Raw genomic sequence first — 16,364 nt, forward strand, 5'->3', positions numbered from 1 at the left:
CGCATTATCAGAGAACTGGATGGGAAGTGAGGCAGCGGGGACTGGAACCACTTTCTGTATGGGGTGCTGCTACCAGAGGCCTAACTTACTTCGCCACAGCGCCAGCCCCTATAATCATATTTCATAAACACATGTAGAAAGCAGCCAGGGATCTGACACACCCTACTCGGTCAAGCACTTCCTGAGGGTAGCGTCTAGGGGCGGGAATACATTTGAAAATCTAGGGGGCTGATGACCGCCCTCCTGTGGAGGAGGCTGCTAAGAGTCGCTGCCAACCTCCGGCTGCGTGACCTTGGATAAGGCATCTCTGTCCTCCCACTGCTGTAAAACCAGCGGGGTTCAACCAAGGGGTCTGCCGCCTCTCGGATTCCGACCCTGCGGATCCCCGGCCGCCGAGGCGCTCCCGCCGCGGGCCTGAGCGCCAGGGCGCAGTGCTGACCGGGCGAGCGCGCGCCTTGGCGTTCGGGACGCGCTTGTCCCTCGCCGCGCGCCGTCCTCCCGGCCCGCCCAGGCGGAGGAGGCGGAGCTGGCGCGGGCCGGGCTCCGGGAGCGGGCCGTCGGTGGAGGCGGCGGCGGCGGCGGCGGGCCCCGGGCAGCCGAGGCTCCGGCGGAGCAGCTCGGGAGAGGCTGACAGGCGGCGCCGCGGGCTGCGCGCTCTCCGGGCCTGAGGAGGCCGCTCCATGCGTGCGGGCCGCGCTCGGTCCCCGCGAGCCGCCGACATGAAGAAAGACGTGCGGATCCTGCTGGTGGGAGAACGTGAGTCCCGGGCCGGCCGCGGCCCCTGCGCGCCCCCAAGGGCCTCTCAGCCGCGGGGCGCTCCTCCCGAGGCCTGGGCCCTCCGGACGCTTCCCGCCCGAGGTCCTCTCCTGAGCTCTGGGTCTCCGGGTCCTTCCCGGCCTCGCGCCGGGGCCTCAGGCCGCTCCTTTCAGATTGCCACCCAGCCCCGGCTCCCTTACTCCCACCCCGGTCCCCGTGTGCCGTGGAGGCGCCTGTGACGGCCGGGCAGGTGCGGGAGCGCGCGGAGCGCTCCGTGGGGAATGCGCGGCGCGGGGGAGGGGTGCAGAAGGGCTCCGCTGTGGGCAAGGTCAGCCTTCTGGGTTTGCACTGGGCCGTCTCCCTGCGGCCCGACAGGCATGGACGCGGAGGCAGGGAGGGTTTTTTGTTTGTTTCTGTTTTTAGCTACACGTGAGCTTGGCCATATTTTCCCAGCAATGTGCTCTTCAAGTTAACGCTGACCATGGCCTCCAGCAGCAGCAGCAGCAGTTCTGGTGAACCCTGGAGCTAGATTTTATTATGCCACTTGGCAGTTAGCTTTCCATCTACCCACAGGCGCAGGAGACCCCAACACAGACTCGAGGTGCCACCCTGTCACCCCACCAAGAGGCCACCTTGGCACTCACTGTGCAGGAAATGGGGAATGGTACTGTTCGCCGACTGGAGTACCAGACAGCAGGGACTTCTAGAGAGCTCTGCGCAAGTTCCATGACTCAACCGGCAGGACTAAAATAAGAAGAAAGTGGGCCAGGGAGGCTGCGGTTGTTTGAAAGCATGTTGGTTCCTGCTGTCTGTCCCCGGGCTGTTTGGATTTATTCCATGCCAATTTGTACCCCATTCTGAAGCTAGCCACCCCAGGTTACTGTGAGGTACTTCCAGTGAAGGAAGCACGCTTTGCCCTCTCTTCCTTTGCTGTTCATCGACATCCCTTCATCCACAGTTTGGGGCCATCTTCCTTTGGAATCAGTTTTGAAGTAAACTTAACCAGAGATAGTCTGTTGTCTGGTTTGCAGACAAGGATTTAGTTTTTATTTCTGGCTATGTATTTTTCTTTGTTTAATGTTCGTGTTTGAGAGGGAGACACAGAGATCTTCTATCCTGTTTCATTCCCCAAATGGTCACAATCAGCAGGGCTGGCCCAGGCTGGAGCCCGGAGCCCGGAGCCTCGTCTGGGTCTCTCACGTAGCTGTCTGCGGCCCAGGCACTTTTGAGCCATCTTCTGCGTCCCCAGGCACGTTTGCAGGGAGCTGCAAGAAGTGGAATATCTTGGAGTACAGTCTGAGAGCCTACGTGGGATGCCTGTGTTGCAAGCGGTTTAACCAGCTATGCCAGAACACAGGCCGCCTTCTGATCTCTGTTTTGCCTGCAGCCCGCTTGATGAGATTGGGAGGTGGCTCTTGCTGATGGGTTTCAAGCAAGGTAGGGAAAGTAATGAGATGATCTGTGTAGTGGTGGATCAGGTTAAGCCGCCACCTGTGAGGCTGGCATCTCACACGGGCCGTCGTCCAGGTCCAGCTGATGCGCTTGATCTAGCTCCCTGCTAATGTGCCTGGGAAAGAAAGGGATGATGACTCAAGTGCTTGGGTCCCGGCCACCATTGATGAAGTTCCTGGTTTGCCAACATTTGTGCAGTGAGCCAGCGGAAGATCTCTCATTCTATGCTGCCTTTCAGATAGATAAACCATAAAAAAATTATTTCGAACTCATTATAAGATAGTTTTATAATAGTTTTGTACAAATTTTAAAGGAAGATGCTTTATTTAGTATTTAGTTTTGGCTATAGGAAGAAGTTGCATATAGTTGGCATGTGAACTATTTAACTATTTCATACATATGTAAGATGATGTTAGCCTCAGTACATGTAAGTTCAAATATTTACATTATTATTTATTTTTATTATTATTTTTTAAAGATTTATTTTATTTTTATTGGAAAGGCGGATATACAGAGAGGAGAGACAGGAAGATCTTCCGTCCAAAGCTTTACTCCCCAGGCGGCCGCAACGGCTGGAGCTGAACCAGTCTGAAGCCAGGAGCCTCTTCCAGGTCTTCCACGCGGGTGGAGGGTCCCAAAGCTTTGGGCCATCCTCGACTGCTTTCCCAGGCCACAGGCAGGGAGCTGGATGGGAAGCGGGGCTGCTGGGATTAGAACCAGCACCCATATGTGATCCCAGGCATGCAAGGTAAGGACCTTAACCACTATACCATCACACCGGGCCCTATATTATTATTTATTAATACATTTTAAAAATGAAGAAAAAGTGGGGCCGGCATGATGCCTCACCTGGCTAATCCTTCACCTTTAAGCATCAGCATCCCTTATGGGGTGCTCCTTTGTGTCCCAGCTGCTCCACTTCCCACCTAGCTCCCTGCCTGTGGCCTGGGAAAGCAGTGAACAATGACCCAAAGCCCTAGGACCCTGCACCCACATGGGAGAGCCGGAAGAGGCTCCTGGCTCCTGGCTTCATAGGAATGGTAGGCTTTGGATTGGCTCAGCTCCGACTGTTGTAGCCATTTGGAGAGTAAATAGGCAAATGGAGGAGCTCTGTCTCTCCTCTGTAAATCTGCCTTCACAAATAAATCTCTTTAAAAAATTCAAAATTTGTAAAGAAAATCACAAACTATGTTCTGTAGAAATACAGGCCAGCCGAGCTGGTGCAGTGGCTCATCTGGCTTATACTTTGTCTGCAAGCCAGTGTCCCCGTAGGGTGCAAGTTTATGTCCCGGCTGCTCCATTTCTTATCCAGCTCCCTGCAAGAGCAGTGGAAGATGGCCCAACGCCTCGGGACCCTGCACACACAACAAAGGCCCAGAAGAAGCTCCTGGTGCCTGGTTTCAGCTCAACTTAGCTCAGCTCTGGTTGTTGCAGCCATCTGGGGAGTTAACTAGTGGATGCAAGATCTTTCTGTCTCTCTTTTCTGTAAATTTGCTGTTACAATAAAAAAAATACATTTTTCAATAAAAAAGGAAAAATAAGAGTTGATCAAAAAGTGTATGCAAAGGCCCAGTGCAGTAAGCTAGTGGCTAAAGTCCTTGCCTTGCATGCACAGGGATCCCATAGGGACACTGGTTCTAATCCCGGCAGCTCCACTTCCCATCCAGCTCCCTGCTTGTGGCCTGGGAAAGCAGTCAAGGACGGCCCAAAGCCTTGGTACACTGCACTCGTGTGGGAGACCCAGAAGAAGATTCTGGCCCCTGGCTTCGCCATCGGCTCATCTCTGGCTGCTGCAGCCACTTGGGGAGCGAATCGGAGGATGGAAGATCTTCTCTGTCTCCTCCTATCTGTATATCTGACTTTCCAATAAAAAATATATATAAATCTTTAAAAAAAAAAAGTATATGCAAGTTTTTAGATCATGGAAATTTGACAGAAGGGAAGGTGGTCATTTTTGAGGAGTGCTTGTTGAAACCTTTTAGGCCAGTTATTGTGCTTATGAGTTTACATTTAATTCAAATACAGCTTTAATTAAAGACTGATAGTTTAATGGGAGATACTTGAGCCAGTGCTTTTTTTTTTTTCTTTCTTTTTAAAAAGATTTGTTTATTTCACTTGAAATTGAGAGAGATCTGCCTTGTGCTGCATTGCTCCCCTACAGTGACCAAGCCTGAACTGGTCTGTAGCTGGGGGCCAGGAGCTTCTTCCGGGTCTCCTATGTGGGTGCCATGTTGGGCATCCTCTGCTGCTTTTCCAGGCTGTTAGCTGGGAGCTGGATCAGAAGTGAAGCAGCTGGGACTCAAACTGGTGCCCAAATGTGATGTTGGCACCGCAACCCCGAGACTTTACTTTTTGAGATTTAAGGTAGATATTTGACAGCTGGTAGCCTAACACAATTTGAATACTAGGTAAACATGAATATGACTAGGTACTTTTTTTTTTTTTTTGACTTATTTATTTGAAAGGCAGAGTTAGAGAGTGAGGCACAAGGCCCTTTTGACCATTCCTTTGTTCCCCAAGTGGCTGCACTTGCCAGGGTTTGGCCACGCCCAAGTCAAGAAACTCAGATTGGGTCTTGCATTTGGTTGCAGGGTCCCCAGCACTTGGTTCATCTACTGCCGCTTTCCCAAGCACGTTAGCAGGGAGCTACACTGGGAGTGGGGCAGCTGCATTTGAACCGTTACCTGTATGCGATGCCAGTTTCACAGGTAGTGACTTAGTGACTGAACCTACCTGACCACAACACTGGTCCCAGACTAGGTAATGTTTTAAAACTAGTCTGGGACTGACATGTTGGCTCAGTGGCTAAATCCTCACATTACAAGTGTCAGGATCCCACAAGGGTGCCTGTTTGTGTCCTGGCAGCTTCACTTCCCATTTAGCTCCCTTCTTACAGCCTATGGAAGCCATGGAGAATAGCCTTGGGACTCTGCAGCCATGGGGGACAGCTGGAAGAAGTTCCTGGCTCCTGGCTCCTGGCTCTTGGCTTAGCTCACGCCATTGTAGCCACTTGGGAAGTGAACCAGTGAACGGTAGATTTTCTCTCTTTCTCTCCTTCTCTCTGTAAATCTGCCCTTGCAGTAAAAATAAATCTGGGTGTCTCTCTCCCTCCTCTTTTGAGAGGCACCCCACCTCCCGGCTTTCTCCCTGGAGGTGCTTCCCCTTCCCTCTCCCTTCCCTGCTCACCTGGTCCCTTTGCAAATAAACTTTTCTGTCTGAAAAAAATAATTGTTTTTTAAAAAAGATTTATTTATTTTTATTGGAAAGGCAGATATACAGAGAGGAGGAGAGACAGAGAGGAAGATCTTCCGTCCAATGGTTCACTCCCCAAGTGACCACAATGGCTGGAGCTTAGCCAATCCGAAGCCAGGAGCCAGGAGCTCTTCCAGGTCTCCCACACGGGTGCAGGGTCCCTAGGATTTGGACCACCTTCCACTGCTGTCCCAGGCTATAGGCAGGGAGCTGGATGGGAAGCAGGGCTACCGGGATTAGAACCGGCAACCGTATGGGGATCCAAACGTGCAAGGCGAGGACTTTAACCACTACACTATCATGTTGGGCCCCCCCCCCCAAATCTTAAAAACTAGTCCAATACATGGATTCATTTATACCACTGATACTAAAAATGTTTTGAGTTAATGCTCATTTAAGGAAATCTAGTTTCATTAATTGTAAGATGGATAAAGAGAACAGGAGAAGCAGAGAAAATATCACCATTTTTCAGGTATGGGTGTAGAGTCTGGCTGTTGTGGGCAGTGTGGCTGAAATACGTAGTAGCAGCTTCCTTCTCTGAGGCTCCCATGCTGCTGGCTACAGTGTTACACTGCCTTGTGGTAGTGACATGGGTCTTTCCTTGGTTTACTTTTGCTCCATCCAGGCTAACAGATTGCTTAATGTGTATTTAGAGCTTAGGTACAGAAGTCAGGCTGTGTATAAATTTTAAGGTGTTGTAGAGAAAGTCAAAGATGTCAAAGTGTATCTTAATCGCTGAATATGGCCAGTACCATTCAGGCCAATCAAAAGTCAGTTCCTGGGCCCAGCACGATAGCCTAGCAGCTAAAATCTTCACCTTGCATGTGCTGGGATTCTATATGGGCACAGGTTCCAAATCCAGCAGCTGCACTTTCCATCCAGCTCCCTGCTTGTGGCCTGGGAAAGCAGTAGAGGACGGCCCAAAGCCTTGGGACCCTGCACCCGTGTGGGAGACCCGGAAGAAGTTCCTGGATCCTGGCTTCAGGGTCAGCTCATCTCCGGCTGTTGCAGCCGCTTGGGGAGTGAATCAGTGGACAGATAATCTTGTTCTCTGTTTCCTTCTCTCTGCAGATCGGACTTTTTAAAGATTTGTATTATTTTTGTTGGAAAGTCATCATTTCACATGGTCAGATTTGTTGACCAGAACTTATATTTAACTGTATTTGTTTAACAAATATCATTGTGACAGTAAAACTAGCAAAAGTGTTACTACTGCTTAAGCTAAATCCTGTAGCCCAGGTACCTGGGCCCGTGCCGCCCAGGTGGGGAGCTGGAAGGATTTGGACTGGCTCAGCACTGGATATTGTGGGCATCTGGCGAGTGAGCAGGTGTGTAGATGCTCTTGATGTCTCTCCCTCTATATCTGACTTTAAGAATGAATGAATACTTCTTTTTAAAAAAGGCAAATTTTTAAATGTAAGGGCAGATTTACGGAGTGGAAATATGAGAGAAAGATCTTCTATCCACTGGTTCACTCCCCAAGTGGCTGCAGCGGCCAGAGCTGAAGCGATCTGAAGCCAAGAGCCAGGAGCTTTCTCCAGGTCTCCCACATGGGTGCAGGATCCCAAGGCTTTGGGCCTTCTTCAACTGCTTTCCCAGACCACAAGCAGGGAGCTGGATGGGAAGTGGTGCTCATATGGGATCCCAGTGCATTCAAGGCGAGGACTTTAGCTGCCCAACTGTAGGTCTTGTAGGTGTGAGGGAGGGGGCTTCGTTGAATTAACTTGAGGCTGTGGGAGTTCCGAGACCCCTGCCCTGAAGTACCTCCCTCCGTTTTGGGGCAGTTGGTGAATTCCTGGCCTCTGCATTTGCATTTCATTCCTAGAGTGTTGCTGGCTTTGGCCTTACCCTGGCAAGACTTCCCAATGTACTCTCTAAACCCAGTATCTTCCTACAGATCCAGTCAGTGCCCTCCTACATCAGGGGTCCACGCACTGTCCTCTGTTGCTTTCCCGGGAGCATTAGCAGGGAGCTCGGCTGGAATCAGCATCGCAGTTGGATTTGCAGTCTGATAGAGGATGGTGGTATTGGCGAGTGACAGATTACCCTTGGTAGGCGCCCCAGTTGTCTCCTCTCCAGATGAATCTGGTAGCTCTTCCTCTGTCTGGTAATACTGCTCTTGAGCTAGTTTGAGCTCCTGTTGGGTATGACCTGTGTGTTGATAAAATCCCCTTAACTGAGCTCCTTCTTCTTTTTAAAGATTTATTTATTTTTATTGGAAAGGCAGATATACAGAGAAGAGGAGAGACAGAGAGCAAGATCTTCTGTCAGATAATTCACTCCCCCAGCAGTCACAATGGCTGGAACTGAGCCAATCCAAACCCAGAAGCTTCTTCCGGGTCTCCCATGCAAGTGCAGGCCACAAGCAGGGAGCTGGATGGGAAGTGGAGCTGCTGGGATTAGAACTAGCGACCATATGGGATTCCAGTGCATTCAAGATGAGGACTTTAGCTGCTAGGCCACACCGCCAGGCCAAACTGAGCTCCTTCTACTAATCTGCTTTAGTGCATTCTCCATGAAAAGAGAGTTTTTTTCAGTTTTTAAAATAATTTACTGAACGGCAGAGAAGGGGAGGCACAGGCGTTTTTGTTTGTTTTTGGTTTTTCCCCCTCATTTGCATGTTTACTACCCCAGATGTCCACCCCAATGAGGGTTGGACAGAGCTGGGCTGAGCCAGGACAGAGCTGGGCTCATCCATTGCTCCTGGTTTGCATGTTAGCAGGAAGCTGGAATAGCCAGGGCTCCAAGAGGCACTACCACACAGGCTGTGGACTGCCAAGTAATGGGCTGGCTCATGATGTCAGAAGCCTACTGTAGGTCATCTGTAAGGTATAAACAGATCTCTAGCTAGTTTCAAAGTATCCAATGTTTATCCTTTTACTTGGAATAGTGTTTGAATTTTTAATGCTGGGCTTGAAGGTGTTGCACAGTCTGGCCTTGCCTTGCTCTCATATCTCTCCTTTGTTGCTGTCTCCTTGCAGGTAGGCCCTGACCTGCATGTTGTCCTCATTACTGTCCACGTTTGTCCATTTGTCTGTCTTTTGGGCTAGAACGGAAGCTTCATGAGGGTTAGGGTTGGTCTTGTTTATTGCCACATGTCCAGCTGCTGGAACAGGCCTGGCCCAGAGTAGCAGTGAAGTGTTTGTTGAAAGAATGCTTTCAAGCTAGCTGCGTTTATTTATACTTTCTTTGTTTTCCAAACTACTCCTCCCAGTCACAAAAATGTGCTTGTTTTCCTTTCTGAGACCCAGTCAGCTGTGGTGGTTATCAGGTTTTGAAGAGTCAGCATTCATCCACTCTCAACTCTGGATCCTTAGCTTTGTCCAGTAGAGTCTTGTGTTCTGACTTACAATGGCAAGGCCATGTCTATTCTGTTTCTTGGCTGCTGGGTGTAATTTTCCTTGCCAAGAGAGCGGCTTCTCCTTGCAGCACCAGAAGCTGCATAGAGCATTGAAGTGGTTCAGGAAACATTCCTCAGGTATATTCTGATACTTATTTTACAAAACAACTTTATTTTTTTAAGATTTTTTTTTTCTGAAAGTCAAAAATCATGCTGTATTTACTACTCAGGTGATATTCTGTGGCCAAAAATGTCTACAGAAATGTCTTCTGCTTGGGGTCTGTGCTACATCCTGCTCAGCCGTGAGCTGGCATCTGGTCTCCAGGTCCGTGTGATCTCTGTCACCGTGGGCCCTGGTGCTGATCTCGGAGATGCGTAGTTCATAACCGTGTGACAGCGTTTACCCTGCAGCCTATGTAATCTGCACATGGTCACTGCAATTTTTCTTTGTTACAGTGGTTAGTTGTGTTTCCAGATGTGAAAGTTTACTGGTTAAAAATAGATTTCCATAGTCATTCTCTTCCCTACAAAGTGTTTTAATTACAGTAACTCGGGGAGGGGAGAGCCAGCCAGGTTTTCTTCCTAAGGCAGTTAGGAATGAAGAGTAGCTTTCTCTGCCACTTCAAACAAGAGATGTTTGTTGCCCAGAAGAATAGCCACCATAGCTGGTGGAGTGGTCGTTAGAACCAGAGACTCTTACTTCTGCTTCTTGCTTATGAGGAATTCACTGTCGTTTTAGACTAAATGTGCAAAAAATGGAATGGGAAGACTAGGAAGTCTGCAACCTGGGTGAATCTAAATCCTGTGTTTTACAGTGGTGGATCATGTTTTCTGTGGATGACCTACTTGGAAGCGTGGCATCTCAGCACCACGGCGTGTTGTGCTGAACTGGATCAGAGGCCTTCTGTCCTTGGGCATCACTGTGGCCTTGCCTTTTGTTTCTAGAAATTGCTGTCATGAGCTCTCATTGTGGCACAGCAAGTTAAGCTGCCACCTGCTACACCGGCATTCTGTTGTATAAGTGCCTGTTTGAGACCTGACCCACTGCCTATCCTGCCCTCTGCCAATGTTGTCTGGGCAAGCAGCAGAGGATGACCAAGTGCTTGTATCCCTTCACCCACATGGGAGACCCAGGTGAAGCTCCTGGCTCCAGCCTGGTCCAGTTCGGGCTGTTGTATGTGAACATTTGGTATGTGAACTAGGGGATGAAAGATCTTTCTCTTTTTTTCTTTTCTCTCTGTGTAGCTGCCTTTCAAATAAGTAAGAAATACGTCTTTAAAAAGTTCCAAAGCCAGGATCCAGGAACTTCTTCCAGATCTCCCACATGGGTGCAGGGTCCCAAGGCTTTGGGCCATCCTCGACTGCTTTCCCAGGCCACAAGCAGAGAGCTGGATGGGAAGTGGAGCTGATGGGATTAGAACCGGTGTCCATATAGGATCCCAGCACATGCAAGGCAAGGACTTTAACCTCTAGGCTATCATGCTGGGCCGATCTTTTTTTTTTTAAACTGATTTAACAGATGAGAAAATTGAGGACTAGAGCGAATTTGAGCCCAAGGTTATACTGTTAATAGCTAAGGCTGTGCTCACTTAACCCCTTTAGTTCAGACTGCAGCTACCAGTGTGTGTTAGGATTGTGCTAAGCATCATATAGCTGCGGTCTAATCCTCTTAGTTCTTTGAGACTAATCAGTACTCATTTTTGTACATGAAGGTACAGAGACTTGATAATTTGCCCGAGGAAACCCATCTAGTAAGTTCTGGAGTTTAGGATTTTATTACAGTTTTATCTAGTTCCAAAACTTGTATGTTTGTTGATGAGATATTTATATAAAAGGGGAAAAGCACAGTTTTTTGACTTAATTTTTGAATGTTACACAAGTGATGGGATCGTAGAGCCTTGTGGGTTACTGATTAGGATGGAGAGGGATGGGGAAGGTGGGGAGGGAAATGTCTCCCTCCCATCCCTTCTGTGTGCAGTGGAGGAGGCTGGCAGAAGGTCAAGCTCCCCTCTGGAACAATGAATGATGGTAACACAGTGCCTTCCCCGGCTGACAGGTCGGAGCTCCCTTCTCATGTCACTGTCCTTTATCCTTCAGAACTAATCCACTGCTTTGCTGAATTTCAAATCTGTGTTTAAACCCAGTAAACTCTACAGTTGCATTTGCTGAGTGCTGTGTGACTGTGTGACCTGCCAGGAGCTAGGGCTTCCGCAGAGAACACACACACACACACACAGACACACACACACACACACCCGGCCCTTGACAGCTTACTGCAGATGGCAGTGTGAAACTTGTTCCTTCATCTTTCCTGGCAGGCTCGGGAGCCGATGGGAAATAACCGCATTTTCCTCAAGGAGCTCTGGGGGTTCTCGGGGGCGCAAGTGCTGATGTGTCGGAAGGTTGCCTACGATTACTCAAGCTTGACACCGGCTTGAGAATGCACGTGTTTTAACTGGATCACTAACTATTATTTTTTCTTCCTGGAAACCAAATCATAGGCTCTTTGTGTGTGTATTTAGCTGACCCTTTGCTTTCCTGCTGTGTTTAGGGAGACGTGGATACCCTTCTCTCCTCCTCTGCCTTCATTTTTAGTGGAGTGATTAATATAGAGCTTGATCCGTACCTTGTTCATTACAGTTTTGTCTCGATTAATACATTTTCCATATTATTTCCATATAGAATCTCCAGTCATGTGGTGGTTTTTTTCTGCTGACCACCCTCCATTGATCTTGCTCCCTCCTTACCCTTAAATTAGGCACCTCATTAAGATGAACTTAAGTACGGTTGAATGGGACTCACTGTTAATAAGACACTCATATCACCTCGTAAGTTCCAGTAGTTTTTGAAGCTCTGTCCAAGAACTGGGAACAAAGACCAGGTGTATTTATTTTATTACGATGTCGTTTAGTGTACTTTGAAATTTCAACAATTATTTCTTTTCTCCCAGAAACAAATTGAACACTAATTTCAGAAAAAAGGTGTATTTTGGATTGTCGCAGCAGCAGGAACTTTTATTCACAGTTCCCCAGTTGCAGGTGTCCCAAGTGGGAGTTTAGCTGCTGGACCAAATGCCCACCCTTAAATTTTTCTCTTGATGTGTATAGAAAATGTTTTTTTTTAAAGATTTATTTTATTTTCATTACAAAGTCAGATATACAGAGAGGAAGAGAGACAGAGAGGAAGATCTTCCGTCCAATGATTCACTCCCCAAGTGACCACAACGGCCAGTGCTGCGCTGATCCGAAGCTAGGAGCCAGGAACCTCCTCCAGGTCTCCCACATGGGTGCAGGGTCCCAAGGCTTTGGGCCATCCTTGACTGCTTTTCCAGGCCACAGGCAGGGAGCTGGATGGGAAGTGGAGCTGCTGGGATTAGAACTGGTGCCCGTATAGGATCCCGGCGCGTTCAAGGCAAGGACTTTAGTTGCTCGGCCACGCCGCCGGGCCCTTTATTCAGTTTTTTATGCTTGAAATTTTTAAAAAAGTAAAACTGAACCAGAGCTGTAAGTTAATCACAAATGAATCAGTGACTCTCACTTAACCAGAAAAATGTTTGTGTATGTGAAGTGTGCTACTAGGAATCCTCATTTCCTTTCTGTTTCAGTGGCTTGCTTTAGCAGTGTTTTAAAAACACGTCACGAGAGAGAACACTTGACTGTCAGGATCTGGTTTGTGTTCTTAGGTGTGCAGCTAACTAATCTTCCAGTGAATTTATTTTGATTATTTTTTCCGGTTAAGCTTCAGTTATTTATTTGAAAAGCAGAGTAATAAGAACAGGTAGAAAGCAAGCAAGCTCTTCCATCTGTTGGAACCTGGGCAATGGCTGCCACAGCCAGGGTAGGGCCATATTGAAGCCAGACACCCAGACCTCTGTCTGGTCTCCACATTCATGGCAGTGACCAAGCTCTTGGTCATCTGTTGCCTTTCCAGACCTTTTAACAGAGAGCAGAGCAACTGAGACTAAACTCACACATCAACATAGACGCACCGTGTTAGGAACAGTGAGCAGATTAAGCCATTTGGCCACACTGCTGGCCAATGTGTGTGTGTGTGTTTTCTAATTTTTCTTATTTATATTTGTTTGAAAGGCCAAAAGGGTGAGGGAAAAGAGACAAATTGAGATATCTTCCATCTGTTGGCTCTTACCCAAATACGCACAGTAAGTAGTAGGCTGAGAGCAGAACTCGAATGATCTCCCACATGGGCGCCAGGGACTCAAGATACTAGCCATCGTTTGGCTGTGCATTAGCAGGAAGCTAAGCTGAAGGAGCCAGGACTGAAATGATACATTCCTGTGTGGGATATTTGTTTTCCCAGAGACAGCTTGTCTCAACATACCACAGCACCTGCCCCTTTTTTGTGAGGGCTTGAGAGAAAAATCACTGTAAAGTTAGTAGGGTGTTGAATAAACTGTTGACTACGGTCTGGAAGTTCTATGAAAGTTAACTCCAGATTCACAGAAATGGTTGGAATATAGTGAAATGTCACTTGATTGTCAACCTCTTAATAAAGGCCCAACACTGGCCGTAGCCAGCAGTTGGAAAGGCCTGAGAAACCAGAGTTTAAGAGAAATCTGTCCCTGGTGCAAGAGCTTAATGGCTAAATCCTCACCTTGCAAGCACTGGGATCCCAAATCAGCACTGGTTTATGTCCTGGCTGTTCCACTTTCCTTCCGTCTCCCTGCTGTGTCCTGGGAAAGCAATGGAGTATGACCCAAGTCCTTGGGACCCTGCTCCCATGTAAGAAGGGGAAAAAATTCCTGGCTCCTGGCTTCAGATGGGCTCAGCTCTGGCTGTTGCAGCTACTTGGTGAGTGAACTAGCAAATGGAAGGTCTTTCTTTTGGTAAATCGGATCTGCTTTTCTAAATAAATTAATAAATCTGGGAAAAAAAAAAAGAGAGAGATTGACACCTGTGCCTGCATAGCAGTCCTCGGTTACTCGTGTTCAGCACAGCGTGCTCTCAGAGGTGTCTGACCAGCACTCCTCTTCCTGTGTCATAGCCTTTCTTTATTTCCCCAGAGACTGCCTTGGTCTTTTACTTCACTCTTTTAGTCCTTTAGAAAAGGAGTGTGGCTTTCCTTCACTTTGATAGAGAGTTACTTTTGAGCTTCTTTTTAGAATTACATTTGGAAAATGTAATCTGCTATTGTGGTAGAGACTAATAGGGAGATGAACTGTTTTCCTCCAGAATTAGTTGGTAAGCAGTTTAATAATACTAATTTTTTAGAGATTTATTTTACATATTTGAAAGGCAGAATTACAGAGACAGAGAGGTCGTCTTGGCTGTTTCACTCCCCAAATAGCTGCAGCGATCAGAACTTGGCCTGCCAAAGCCAGGAACTTCTGGTCTCCTGTGTGGTCATACGGTCCCAAATACCTGGGTCATCCTCTGCTGGACTGGAAGTAGAGCAGCTGAGTTATAAACTACGTGCCATATGGGAGGCTTTTGGGGCCACAGAGTTGTCCCCCATTTTTGGGGGTAGGATTTAGTTTGTTTATTTGAAGGACAGAATTAGCAGAGATGGGGAGGTAAGTGAGAGATGGAGAGATCTTTTTGGTAATTGTTCTCTCTAGAAATGATGATAATGGCCAGGCCAAGCCACATCAAAGCCGTGAACTGCAGCCAGGTCTCCCTTGTGGTTGGCGGGCCCAGGAATTCAGGCTGTTTCTCCATTGCTTATCTCAGCTGAGAGAGCAGGGAGCTGGTTCAGGAGTAGCTGCTGGGGCTTGAACCAGCACTCAGATGCCCAGATTGAAACCAGTGGTTTAACAAGATATACCGATGATTAGGATCAGAAAAATGATAGGAACAAAAAGTTATAAGAGGGGAGTAATATTGTGGCATAGTGGTTTGGGCCACAGTTTGCAACATGGTTTCAAGTCTCAGCCGCTCCACGTTTTTTTCCCTCAAATGTTTAATTTTCTTTTTAATATTGTTTACTTAACTGAAACAGGTGCATGCCCATATGAACCTCTGATGGGGGTGGGAGGGTCAGGCAAAGAGGAATGTGGGTGGGACAAATACCTGTTTTTGTTCTTTGTTTTTCTCCTGGGGAGGATGTAGTAGGTGGGCTGCTCCTTCCTGTCAAAATACATCATCAACTGCTCCACTTCTCTGGCTGCCGTGTAGTACTTCAGGGTAACTGTGATGGTGCTGCCACCCAGGGCTAGACCTGGGAACTCCTGCTTCAGCCTGGCCCAGACTTGGGAGTCATGGCCCTTTGGGGAGTGCACTCGTGGGAGCAAGATCTGTTTCTCCCTTTCTCTCTGTTATTCTACCTTTCAAAGACATAAATCTTTTTTTTTAAACTGCTAAAATAGAAAATGTAACATTAAAAGGTCCATGGGTTTTATTAACCATTGTAATATAATATTCTAAAAAAGGAAAAAATGTAGGGGAATCAAATAATAGGCACCCTGATTTTCTGTTATTGAAGGGATAAATTGATTTTTGGGGGTAGGATATATCACAGTATCAATTAAATATCATACACGTTTCCTTGAATTTTAGCTTAAGGAATTTATCCTGTAGAAATAGTAATTGCATCATTGTTTCTAGAAGTGAGAACTTGGAAAAACAATCCAAATTAGGAGATTAATTAATAAATTATAATCCAGAGAAGAGGTGTGCCCCAGCTGTCGAGAGCCTGTCTTTGTTACCCAGCTTGGTTCTGGTTTCCTGGCAGTGCAGAGGCCGGGAGGCAGCCAATGATGGCTCTAACTGCTTAGGTCCTTTGCCCCTCATCTGGAAGACCTGAAGCAATTCTCAATTCCTGCCCCAACCATTGCAGGCACTTTTTAAAAATTTATTTATTTTTATTGTAAAGTCAGATTTATAGATAGGAGGAGAGACAGAGAGCAAGATCTTCCGTCTGTTGGTTCACTCCCCAAGTGGCCACAACCTGCTCGAGCTAGGTTAATTTGAAGCAAGGAACCTGGAGCTTCTTCCAGGTCTCCCACGCGGGTGCAGGGTCCCAGTGATTTGGGCCGTCCTCGACTGCTTTCCCAGGCAACAAGCAGGGAGCTGGATGGGAAGTGGAGCTGCTGGGATTAGAACGGGTGCCTTTGTGGGATCCCAGTGCGTTCAAGGCAAGGACTTTTAAATGCTAGGGCACTGCACTGGGCCCTCGAATAAGTTCTTTTTTTAAGATTTATTTATTTATTTTTAATATTTATTTATTTTTAGTACGAAGTCAGATATACAGAGAGGAGGAGGAGAGACAGAGAGGAAGATCTTCCATCCAATGATTCACTCCCCAAGTGACCGCAATGGCCAGTGCTGCGCTGATCCAAAGCCAGGAGCCAGGAGCTCTTCCGGGTCTCCCATGTGGGTGCAGGATTCCAAGGCTTTGGGCTGTCCTCGACTGCTTTCCTAGGCCACAGGCAGGGAGCTCCAACCAGCTTCTGAACTGCTAGGCCAAATGCCAGTCCCCAGGGTGTTATTTTAGAAATGGTAGTCTAATTTCTCAGATGGAACCACGTTGGGAAGGAGGAAGCAGGCCAGAAATGCAGGCTGCTTTGTGGTGCGAGTATGCCCAAACACATGATGAGCCTAGTCACCAG

The 16,364-nt window shown here is 47.8% G+C and overlaps 1 protein-coding gene across 4 annotated transcripts in view; it reads left to right on the forward strand.

Annotated features, from left to right (window-relative positions):
* Positions 1-588: 588 nt before the first annotated feature.
* RHOT1 (ras homolog family member T1) overlaps positions 589-16,364 on the forward strand; it is a 68,649-nt gene continuing 52,873 nt past the window's right edge. For 3 of the 4 annotated variants that reach the window (XM_041001551.1, XM_041001553.1, XM_041001552.1), the window contains exon 1: positions 589-756. In XM_041001551.1, coding sequence (XP_040857485.1) covers positions 681-756 — 76 coding nt within the window. In that variant the 5' untranslated portion in view covers positions 589-680. The remainder of the gene's footprint in view (positions 757-16,364) is intronic. The other variant, XM_041001554.1, reaches the window with a different exon arrangement.

The sequence above is a fragment of the Ochotona curzoniae genome, unplaced genomic scaffold (assembly GCF_017591425.1).
Source record: "Ochotona curzoniae isolate NIBS_2020 unplaced genomic scaffold, NIBS_Ocur_1.0 scaffold_2453, whole genome shotgun sequence".
NCBI classification, from domain to species: Eukaryota; Metazoa; Chordata; class Mammalia; order Lagomorpha; family Ochotonidae; genus Ochotona; species Ochotona curzoniae.